Here is a 12,016-nt window from a genome sequence, read left to right on the forward strand (position 1 = left end):
CAGGATCCCAGGACATCACATAAAATCTGAATGGGTATGCTGTCCTGTGTGCAGTTCCAGTCTTGGAAAGCCGAGAGGACATGCCCGGAGCAAGCTGTCTAGTAAGACTGGCTGTCTGGGAGCTCTGAGTTTAATGACAATACTCTGCTTCAAAGAACGAGCTGGAAATCAGTCAAGGAAGACTCATATCAGCTTTACATTTCAACACATACGCACTTTCACATGCACGCACATGATTATGCCCATAACCCTCTCCACCCCACACACACATACACACCACACATACAGAAACATGCAAGTGACAATAAGAGGGAGAAGCAATAAGATAAAAGAAAACAAACTGAGTGTTGTGTGTGATGGCTGCACTGTCCTGTGCAGTGTGCATTAGTCAGAAAGGAGGGTATGCGAACACAGGTTCCAAACAGACCAGAAGGAATTCTACTGTGTTCCTGGTAATGTTTGCTGCTATAATGCTGACTGAGATATGTATGACTTTGGGTAATACAAATTTATATATTTTTTCTGTCATATTTTACTTTTGTAATTATAGGAGAAATCCTTATATCTAAATGGTAATTCTTAGTTCATAGATTTTCATGGATTCTAGAATTATAGCACCCCAGAAAACCATCCTGAGGTTGAAGTCTGTCATTTCCTTTCTTCCCTACCTAGGCCCTGAAAAGCACCCTGGGATTCCCACTGATTCGTTTTGAAGATGCTGTGATCAATCTGGACCCCTTCACTCGGGTGCACCCCTATGAGACCAAGGAGTTCATCATCAATGACATCATCAAGCACTTTCAAGAGGTGTGTGAGCAGGCAGGAAGGGTGGGGAAGGACAGGGTGGAGGCAGTCAGCACCAAGCAGCTTTGTTTTAGGTATCGGGAATCTGTTCCTTAGATATCACTACTTTGTCATATGTCTTGAGGGTCAGGTCTTTCTCTGTCTCTGTCTCTGTCTCTGTCTCTGTCTCTGTCTCTCTCTCTCTCTCTCTTTCTCTCTCTCTCTCATACACACACACACACACACACACACACACACACACACACACGCACTCACATAATGAGAATGTGAAGATTGACTTAAGAGCTATTTGTCTTGTTCCTCAGAGCCCATCCCGGGGGCTTCCCTAGGTTAGTCATAGCTCTTTGTGGTTTAGCTGATGTTTCAGTGACAACACAGAGTACTGTGAACTCTTTATGTGCCAGGCATGGCCTACTTTCAACAACCACACCACTGTTTAATGCCTCTGAGACCTTGACCTTGAGTTGAACTTGTTTTTTTTTTTTAACCAAATTAGACATTTTCCATTTTGTATTTTTAAGCTAGACTGCACAGCCCCAAATATAGAGCCTTTGGTAGATCATCAGATCATACAGACTTTGTTAGTTTCCACAGTCAAAGCTTACCCCATCTTGCTTCTTTTTTTTGCCTTTCTCATTTTCTAATGAGATATTTCCCCACCTGCCTCTCAGGTTCCTGAGCAGGTACTCCTGGAACCAGGGATCAGGCAGCCAAGGCCTGGCGAGAATTTGCTTGCCAAGCCTCAACCCTCTTTCCTCACGTGCTCCAGCTAAGTATAGATCCAGAGCTTGCTCCCCACTTCCTCTTGCCTGATTTCTCCTAGCAGAGATCATGGGAAGGGGAGTATGATGCATGTTCATTAAAAATCCCCATCGAATCTTTCCAGTCTCACAGCTGCTTTTATTCTCCTAACTGTCCTTGACTCATGTTTGTCAGTGTATTGGACCCAGTCCCTAGTGTGTGTGTTGGGTGAAGTTTACGGGCATCCAGGAGAGCACAGGAGGTCATTGGTGGGTGACAGAGACTGAAAGTGTCATTGTTGACAGTACTGGAGGGTGAGATAGATGCCTAACCTTTTCTTGGGGACACTGGCACTGACGTGGTTTTCCTCCCCTTTTCCATCCCACAGGAGCTCCTCAGCCAGGCAGCTCGGATCCTAGGATCAGTAGACTTCCTCGGCAATCCCATGGGCCTTTTGAACGATGTATCTGAAGGGGTCACTGGACTGATCAAGTATGGAAATGTCGGAGGCCTCATTAGAAATGTTACCCACGGAGTGTCAAATTCTGCTGCCAAGGTAAGGGAATATTGATGACATCACACGATTAGCCTCAAGAATCCTCTGTGCCACTGGAGTTTCACTATCGCATAGCTTGCCTGGAGAAGCTGCAATCACAACCTCAGGTTCCTTGCTGCAATGGTTTGTCTTCCCTCTACTGTGGAGGTCTGCCAGGCAGGGCCAGGGAGCGTGTTCTGTCATGTTTCATTCCCTATCCCAGCTCTGTGGCTTGCCTGGTCACTATAGTCATCTCCTGACTCTGGGTTTTGTGTATCCTTCCCAACACCAACAGAATGAGTTAGAGTTTTATGAACCTGAAATTGAGGGGTTGGGGTATGGCTCATACCATCCTTAGTATAAAGTAAGATCCCCAAACCAAACAGTATGAAATTGGACTGTGCCTTCTCCCTAAGATATATTAATTTCCACAACTTGGTGGAAAGTCTGAACCAAAAGAGCTCAAGTCACGTAGTGGCCTTGCAAGCCATGTGAAGCCAGCTGTGGGAGGACAATGGGGCTGTTTTCCCAAGTCTTGCAACCCAGTTGACCTCTTGGTTCCCAGGCATCTTGCTTGGTGGGTGTTTCGATGGTCTACTGTTGGTATCCAGCAGCTAGTTCCGTGTGTGAAGCTAAGGGCAGTGGAGGTAGCTGAGTGCAGCTGCTATTCCATAACGTATACAAATTGTCTGAGAGTCCATCTTGTTCCTGGAGAGCTTGACTATTTCCTGTTCCTCCTTGCTCCACCATCTGTTCATGCAGACATTGCCCTGTCCTTCATGAGAGAGACCTGAGGAAGCACTTGTGGATACTTGCTACTCCTTCCTATGGGCCTGACTCCTATGAGGCACAGGTGATCCTCCACCATGGGCTGCTGAGAGGAAAAGTGGCTCTGGCAGGGCATCCTATCCCTACCCTTCTACCCCACCATGCTATAGAGCAGGCAGGAAGGTGCAGTTGAATTGTTTTTCTGTCTTGTTCGTGTTCCTGGTCATAAGGCGTGTGGGGCAGGGAATGAGGTATCTTTTTCCTGAGTGTCACCAGGGAGGACAGTCTTCCCTCAGAGTAGTGTCTGAGGCTGTGCTGTTACTTGGTCAGTGAAAGTGCTCACCTTGTGGGTCAGCACAGAGAAATGTTGCTTTCAGAATAAGAGAAAGGGGAAGAAGAAAGAGTTTTTCAGAGTACAACTTGGAAGCTGGTAAAGTCAGAACAGGATCTCAAAGACAGTTCCCATCTCTTCTGGAGTCTTTCTTATGCTGCCCTCGGCCCACACATTATAATGCAGCACAGCTCAGCTTCTAAGTGCTTCACTTAGTCAGCCAGTGCCCTGCCACATTCCGTTGTAAATACTCCACTTAAAGCTTTTATTATTTCTTACTGGATATCGTACTTTATATTGTTATTTCTTTTGCATAAGGGGCTTTCCAGGGGTTGACTGCAAACTTTGTTGACTGTGTGTTTAGTTGGCATATTTCATGACTTCATCTTGTCTTCAGTAAGTTGAGCAGTATTGGAGTTGTAGGCTGCTGCTGAGGGAAATTGCTTCCTGATTTATTTTGGTGAACCCTGGATTTGTTATTACAAAATTAAGTCCCTCTAGCTGCAAGACGGAAAGCTCATGCTTGACATGGGTGAATCTGTCTGTGAAGACCAGACCAGACCATCTCTGGTGCTGCTGTGTAGCTGGGCTAATGCTCTCTATCTTCCTGTAGTTCTGAGGGTTGAAACCAGCCCTTCAGTGTTGTTTTGCTGAGCTGTTTTGTTTGCTTCTCTGCATTTATGAGGGAGTCTAAGGAAGTGCAGATGACACAGGAGTCAAGTCTGGCCTGACAGAGGATTTAGAGAGTCAGAGTTCCAGGGAGGAAGAGGGCAGAAGGTGGCCCTGCTCCTCATGGAACCACTGTCAGCCACCTGGCTTTGCTGTGGTGTTGAAGTTAGTTAGTTTGTTTTGACTCGGACAAAGCACTGGTAGTTCTGTGACATTCCTGGTGCCAACAGCAGTAACAGGGAAAGGTGCTGGGTCAGGGCAGAGCATAGCACTGCCACGTGGCACCCTCCTCCTTGTAAATGCCTACTGAACGTCTGCTGGCTGTCAGGCCTACCACAGATGGGCCCTTGTTAGAGTTAATCTCTACCCTGCAAATCAGGAAGTGAGGCTTAAAGGGTTTGGAAACATTTCCAAGGTCAAATAACTGAAAAAATGGAAGGGGTGGACTTGATCTAAGTCCAGCTCACATACCCCTCCCCCATATCTTCCCTTGTGTGTCTCAGGTCCTTTTTCAGGCACTTTAGAGAGTATAAAACAGTAACAACTGCTAGCCTGGCTTCCCACTAGAAACTTGTTACTAGACAAAGACATGGCTCTTTCAGCTGCTCAGTATGTTACTGTCCTGTCTCCCATTGTCCTCTCACCTGCAGGGCTTTGGTAGTATTGATACCTGTGGTCACCCTTTCTCTTGGCAGTCAGGGCTTAGTGCTTACAAATGTGGCTCTGGTCTGGTGACATTTGGCTGTGTAGGTAACCCAGTTAGTTAAGTTTGGCATTGTTAGTCCCAGTTATCAGTGAAGGGACTGAAGCTCAGCAGGCAACTATAGGAGTTTTATTTTTCCAGGGTCACTCTTTAATTTTGAAAGTGCCATACATTGCTCCAGTGTATTTTGATCATATTCATCCACCACTTCACCTTCCCAACTCCCCTTAGTGGTCCACACTTTGACTCCCTCCCAGCTTTTCAGTCCCCCTCTTCATTCTTTTTTGGTTATGAATAAACTCTGAGTTCAATTAGTATTGCTTATATTTGCATGGGTGTGGGTTCATCCACTGTGGCATGGGCAACCTACCAGCAGACATGTCCCCAAAAGAAAGTGACTATCCCTCAGCCACCAGCTGGCAGGAAGGAGCTCCTTCACGAAACCCCTCCCTCACTGACTGACACTTGTACATACGATCATCAACTCTAAGTTTATGACAGATATTCCCCTGAATTTTAGGATAAAGAGTAAACAAGAGAAAATACCATAGCCAGGAGTGGTGACACGCCCTCAAAGCCTAGCACTCAGTAGGCTAAGGCAGGAGAATCTTGAGGCTACTGAGTGAGATGCTGAGAAAACAAACCAAACAGGTCCTGCTTGCTACTTTCAGTTTGAGTTGTCAAGAGTTTTAGCAACTCTATACATCTATAGGGGCAGGTGGAGAATGAGGCTGGCCTTGAATGACTTCCACAGAGCCCAGCTAAGACCTCAGGTGATGTTTTCTCCCACTTCTTTGCTCCTTACTTTGGGCAGCAGTGAACCATTGAGCCATTTCCCCTCTGCTGTCCCTTTGTCCCAGGAAACCAGATCTGAGCCATTGCAGTGATCAGTGAACCTGGACTTTCCTATCTCAGAGCTTCTCCGACAGGCCCTGCTCCAGTGCCTACGTCATCTGCTGTGGCCGTACAGCACACAGGGCAGCCCAGCTGCCTTTTGTTTAGGAAATAGCATTTGTTTGTGTTTGTTTTGCAGGCATTATTTTTATAGGGCTCAGACGAGACTAACGCACTGTTTATTCAAGGAGAAAGTTAGATCTTCGCACAAAAGAATGTTCTGTGTGGATTCTGAAGGGGAACAGCAATTTATGACTTGTGTCTGTTTTTGTCATTATGTGTGACTATTCCATTTTATTGTCGAGCTGATTATCCCCATAATAGCTTTTCCATGTACCTATAATCGAGAAATAGGTGGATGGCTTCTCGTAAGCATCAGGTTTTACTGTGTTTAAGTTGGCATGGTTTTAAGTTGAGCAAAATTTTCTTCAGACAGTGATCTACCCCTTAGAGAATGTAGGGTTTTCTGTTTTCAGAAACATTTTGATCCCAAGTCATCCAAAGGATTCCTTCTCTGACTCAGATGAGGTTGTTCAGGTTGTCACATGTGGAGAAATGACTCACATGTTTGGCATCAGAGTTTTTGTTTAATTTTCTTCTAATAACCTTGAAGGCTAAAAGGATTCCCTTACTTTGAATTAGGTGTCGTTAGAAGCAGTTTTCTGGTGCTGCCTGGCCCATCCTTCCTCAGACGATTCTCAACTCATCTGGGTGGTCAGAAGCATGTTTGGCACAGGGGAGTGGATTGGTGGCATGGGAATCCCAAGTGACAAAGGTTCCCAAGAACAGCTTAGGCTATCTCCCCTTCAGCTGAGCAGGGAACTCCACGGCCTGATGGGAAGTGAATGACAACCCTTCATTTCCTAGTGTCAGTCAGTCAGGTGTGGAGACCTGAAGTTGTCACCTCAGCAGTGAGCAGCACACATTTCAAATGACTTTACCTCATCACCTGGAAGAACTACATGGTGGAAGAATGTGAAGCGGAAAAGATGAAAAGAAAAAGACCTATGTCTCCCCCGGTGCAGTGGCTTTTCTATCTAAGTACAAATATGGTTATTAAAAGAAATTTAATATAATCAAGTTTAGTAATAGACCTTCATGTCCTTCATGTCAGTGTCTGATCTTCCCAAAGTGTGCCGAATGAGTTGAAATGAACTATACTCAATTTTTACAATATTCTGAAGGACACATCGACTGGTTTGACCATTGACGATCAGGATCGTTGTGACTGGAAGATTCTATTTTCTTGAGTTCTTTCACCTTTATAATTGTCATTTCTAAAAGTTTCTGCCTGCTTATAAGAAGTGTTTTTTGGACCAATATCCTAGTTATAAATCACAGTGTGTAACCTGACTGTTTTTCAGACACTTTCTTGGAGTGGATGAGCTGAGTTGTAACTTTTTTGTGCTCTTTCACTATTTTAAGCATTTCTGGGCAACTAGGATGTTTAAAAATACTAATATTTTAAGGGCTGGAGAGAAGACTCAGCAGTTAAGAGCACTTTTGTAGAAGACTTGAGTTCAGTTCCCAGCATCCACATGGTACCACATAACCATGTATAATTACAGCTTCGGGGGATCTGATGCCATCATGTGGCCTCTGTGGACACACATGCATGCACACACACGCATAAAATAATAAATAAAAAATAATCTAAGAAAATAATATTTAACTTCAGCTCAGAGTGCCTGAAACTAGGAAACATTGTATTTCCCTCCTATTAGTTAGTGGTAGTTTACTTATATTTCTCCATTGCTTTTTCCTGTCACTCTTACCTCCCCCTGGTCTCTCCCATAGCTTTTAAACCTATAGACACCTTGTGTCTACATCCTACAAGCATATGGTTCTCAGATGCTTAGTAATTGAGTTTAAAAGCCAGGCGGGGAACACAGGAGACAGTGTGTCATTCTGAGCTTATGCTTACTCCTGTAGTTGGCCTGTAGTTTGCTTCTTGGAGTAAATTGTATTTACTCATTGGCCCCTTCACCATTGCTCCCTAGTCTCTGTTGGTCTTAGTCACTCTTCATTGATGGCATCTGAAGGTAAGGAGAGGTCACAACCACTACCTTACTGGCAAAGAAGCAGAGACCTAGAAATAACTAGATCAAAATAATCCTAACAGAAGCTAGTAGGCTTTAAATTTTTCCCTGGGTCCTCTAGCTTCTAGAACTTTGCTGGACATTGTTTCATGAGTCTTCCCTTGTGCTACAGAAATAGCCATAATCCTGGTCTTGGAGTCTCTCCTGTCAGTGCCCTCCTTGAGCCTTACTAGCAAATTCTCCATGGCAGAGTGGTTTCAGAGACAAGAAGCGAATGAAAATGACTTTTCCTCTTAGAGTCTTAGGAATTAACCAGGATGTTATTTGTGTCATATTTGAGAACTCACAAAAAGCACTATCAAGGTAAAAAGAGATTGGAGCAGAATCTCTGTGGTTGGAGAGGATTCGAGAAGTGGCACTTATATCAAGTCATTATGTTAAATAATCCAAATAGTGTTGAGGAAGAAAGACCATGGAAGAAAAAGGTACTTCTAGAAGACTAACACATGGTCTTTCCTTTGCCTTGCTCCCTAATCAAATGACAACATGCTCAAGCCTATCTCCTAGGGAACCGAGGGCATCCCAACACGACCACAGGTGAGCACAGTTGTTCAGTACAGAAAAGCAGAGGGACACTGCATTCACTCCAAGAGGCATGTGAGAAATGTGACGTCTTCTTTTTTTTCTGTTCAATTTCAGTGGGGAAGCCCTCCTGTGCATTTCTAAGAAGGAAGTATCTAATTTAGCATGAGGAAAGTGGCCATAAGCCAAACATTAGGAAGCTCCTGAAAAATTAGGTAAAGACAGGAAGAACACAAAGCCACCTGTCCTGATCACTCCCCTGTGCGTTGTTCTCCCCGATATTATTCTCAGCATTTTCCCTTTCTCTGTTGTGCCCATCTCACACCTCACATCCAAGGCTCTGTATTTATAAGGCCCAACCCAAATACCACCAACCGTGCTCTTTCCCTGCTCTATTTCTCACGGCACTTCAAGCTTCTGTTACAATAGCAACTGTGCGTTCTCTCTCTCTCTCTCTCTCTCTCTCTCTCTCTCTCTCTCACTCTCTCTCTCCCTCTCTCTCTCACTCTCTCTCTCTCTCCCTCTCCCTCTCCCTCTCTCTCTCTCTCTCTCTCTCTCTCTCTCTCTCTCTCCCTCCTTCCTTCTCCCTCTCTCTCCCTCTCTATCCCCCCGTGGGGTGTGTGTGTGTGTGCGCGTGCGTGCGTGTATTTGAGAAGAGCATGAACATTTGATGAGTAGGACTTCCTGCAGAAAGGTGAGAGTTGCAGTGGGGTCTGTACAGACTGGGAGCAGTCACATGGGAATGTGCTGTGGGGCCATAGGACAAGAGCACCCTGCTCTTCCTCAAGGATGAGGTCCAGGGCGTAAGGAACTGTGAAATATAGATGTCTGCTTATTGCTTGCATCCTTGAGTAGACTTCAAGCTGCCCAAGGGCAAAGATCTTATCTGGCATTTTTGACTGATATTCCTTGTGACCAGCCATAAATATTTGCTATAGGAAAAATGGAAGTGAGCCAGTTGCATTGTATGGGGTGTCTCTTATTTGGCTCTGCATTTTTGCATTGTGTATGTTCAGCAAAGTTATGAAATAGAACACCAGCCTGTTTTTTATTATCTGTTGTTTAGTTTTTAATGTGAAATAAACAGAAACTGTAGAACGGTTGACTTACAAGTCTGTCCCAAACATATCTGAAGCCTGCAGCTAACCAAAATAGAAACACGGCACTCATGGGCTGCAGGACCACAAGTTAAAGCCACCCTAAAAGACACAGTGAGACCCTATCTCAGAGACATTGACTTGGAGGGTGTGCCCTGTCACCAGCCCCATTGTCCTTCAATTCCTGCACAGTGTAGTCCACAGCAAATACTGTCACTTAGGGTTCCAGCAGGCTCTGGCTCTGCCCAGCATGGCAGGAAGTCTTGGCGGACTGTCAGGAGGAGGAGAAACAAACCTAGTTTTTCTAGTTCCTCTTGATCTATTGAAGAAAAGTGTGGGTGGGAAAGAGCTGTTTGCTTTCTTAGTGGGAATACTTAGGTAAATTTATATAATAAAACCTTAGTTTGGAGGCATTAAATGCCTACTGTTTTTCTAAAGTGAATGTTAAGCCGAATGTGCTTTCAGAACCAAACCATTGTTTCAGTTCTGGATTTGGTCCTTTTTTTTTTTTTTTTGGTTTGGTTGGTTTTTTGTTTGTTTGTTTGTTTGTTTTGTGATGTTCAAAGCCAGGTATTGTAGCCCATGGAATGATTTCCTCTTTATTAGTAACTTGGAAACGGGCAAGGATTATGGCAAAGTCACAAAAGGAGGTACAGAGGCTCTGTGAAGGTTTTATAGGCATTTAACCTTTGTAGAGCAAACTCCTGTCACCATCTGATGTTCACACACTTCAACATTAGAAGTCAAGGATTATCCCCATCTGACAGATGAAAACGTTGAGTCACATTGTAGGTAATTAGCTTCTGGAGGGTCAAATGGAGCTTGCAGAAAATGACAGGACCCTGGGCTCCTGCAGCCTCAGGCTATTTCCCATAGCAGTCACTGCTGCTTCCTCCTCAGGAGCTGGAACACTTTCATGTCTAACTCACTAGGCTTGCAACATCCCTACAGGGCCAGCAGGCCAGGCTGTCATCACTTTCCTCTGAGTGGTGAGAAAGTCACCAGCCTCAAAGGGGGCAGTTAGTGTCAGGTCAGGCTGCCAACCCCTCTCTGCCCTCTGGACTGTGCTACCCCAGGAAGCCGGGAGAATATTCTCCAGGAGCACGCAGAGCTTCCCAGACGGCCTCTCTCTCTCTCTCTTTACAGCTATTCTGGGTTGTGAAGGGTGGGATCTAAGAACCCAGGTAGGTGCACAAGGCTACAGTCACATGTCCAGAGAGAAACAAAAACAGGTAGAGTCTAACAGCCCATTTCTAGTGACATTAGTGACTTTGATTCTGTGTCCCACAGCCTGAGAAAAGGAAATTTTAAGACTGCTACAGAATAATTGCCAAGAGAGACCAATCAAGTCAAATTAATCAGCAGACAAAATGAATTGCCAGGCTTCTGAATAAATGATAAAATGGGAAGTTTACTGCCTATTTCTCTGTGGAATAATAATAATAATAGTGACTACTGTCAACTCAGCATCACACACAGATTAGTGACTTGTGTCAACGTAGTGTCACGGACACAGACTTGAGGTCCAAATGCAGTTGTGAAAACAGCATACATGGTAGCATACTGGAGCCTTTGTCTTCCCTAAGGACATGTTGTGTTCTCAAGAAGTCTCAGTCTGCTGGACGTGAGGGTTCAGCCTTTCTCAGATGTAGACTGGAACACAACCTCTGAGGATAATAGACATGGGAAAGAATATCAAGATTGGCACTGAGCCCTCGCAGACCATTTAGGAGAAACCAGGACCCTGTGAGGATTCGCAGCTAGTCAGTCCCAGGGCCAGCTTTCAGTTGTAGGCCTTGCCCTTGTGGCTGGGTGGGCAACTTCTGGCTGCCTGCATTTTATCCTTTAGAAGGGAAGGGGGTTCTATATATTTTTTTGGCTTCCATTTTTAAAGTTTTTACACGTGTCTATGTGAGTGTGTGTGGTGCACATGTGTGGTGCCTGCGCATGCAAAGGCCAGGGGTTGACATCAGTGTCTTTATTGCTCTTTACCTCATTTATTTATTTTTTGAGACAGAGTCTCTCCCTGAACTTAGAGCTCACCTGCTTAGGCTAGACTAGCAGGTCACTGAACCCCAGATCTGTTCATCTTCCCCCTGCCCCTCAGGCACTAGGATCACACAGGTTTGCTATACCTGGCTCTGAACTCAGGGCCTCTGTTTGCACAGCAGGCACCGTACCCACCACTCCATTTCCTCAGTCCCTTGTTTAACATTCTCTTCATGGGTTTTATGTATTTCCATGACTGTCTTCCATGACAGACTAGCAAAGGCAAGGGTCTAAGTTGTTCTTTCTTATGCTTTTAGGACTGTGCTGTGTACAACTGGAGAATGGCCTTGGGTTGTTGCTCTGACCCATCTGCTCACCTGTGTGGGGAGGGAGGCAGGGCTGCTTTGAAGCAACTCACCTAGCTAGTCTTTCAACAGGATCTCATCCAGCCAGTTAACCCAGGCAAAGCTGCACTTGCCACAAACAAAGCCAAGTAGGAAGCCCTTCCTTAACTAGGCTTAAAGGACAGCTGGTGAGATGAGGCAGGGATGAACTTTAACAGGCACATAGTCTTTGGGGCCCAAATTTATTCTAAGGGTTCTCTAAATGTTCATGGTTTACCTGTGTCTCACTATTGACAGTTGTTGTCACCTGTTCATTCTAAAGTCTATATAAAAAGTCTATAAAAAGTCTATAAAAAGAGAATCTAGGAGGAACCTGCCATGGGAAGAAGCCAGGCCTGTCTTCTTTCAGGTGTGCAACAAGCTCAGAGAATGTAAAGGCCGTGCACTCAGAGGGAGGGAGTATGGCTATCTGAACCACAAGCCTTTGCTAAACCTCTCTTCCCTTCTGGAAGGGTCTCTG

At 45.0% G+C, this 12,016-nt stretch overlaps 1 protein-coding gene across 1 annotated transcript in view; it reads left to right on the forward strand.

Annotated features, from left to right (window-relative positions):
- The window catches only part of Vps13d (vacuolar protein sorting 13 homolog D), a 227,482-nt gene that overhangs the window by 142,942 nt on the left and 72,524 nt on the right, over positions 1-12,016 (forward strand). The window contains 2 exon segments of the mRNA XM_034502521.2: positions 673-807; positions 1,934-2,101. Coding sequence (XP_034358412.1) covers positions 673-807; positions 1,934-2,101 — 303 coding nt within the window.

The sequence above is a fragment of the Arvicanthis niloticus genome, chromosome 5, assembly GCF_011762505.2.
Source record: "Arvicanthis niloticus isolate mArvNil1 chromosome 5, mArvNil1.pat.X, whole genome shotgun sequence".
NCBI lineage: Eukaryota > Metazoa > Chordata > Mammalia > Rodentia > Muridae > Arvicanthis > Arvicanthis niloticus.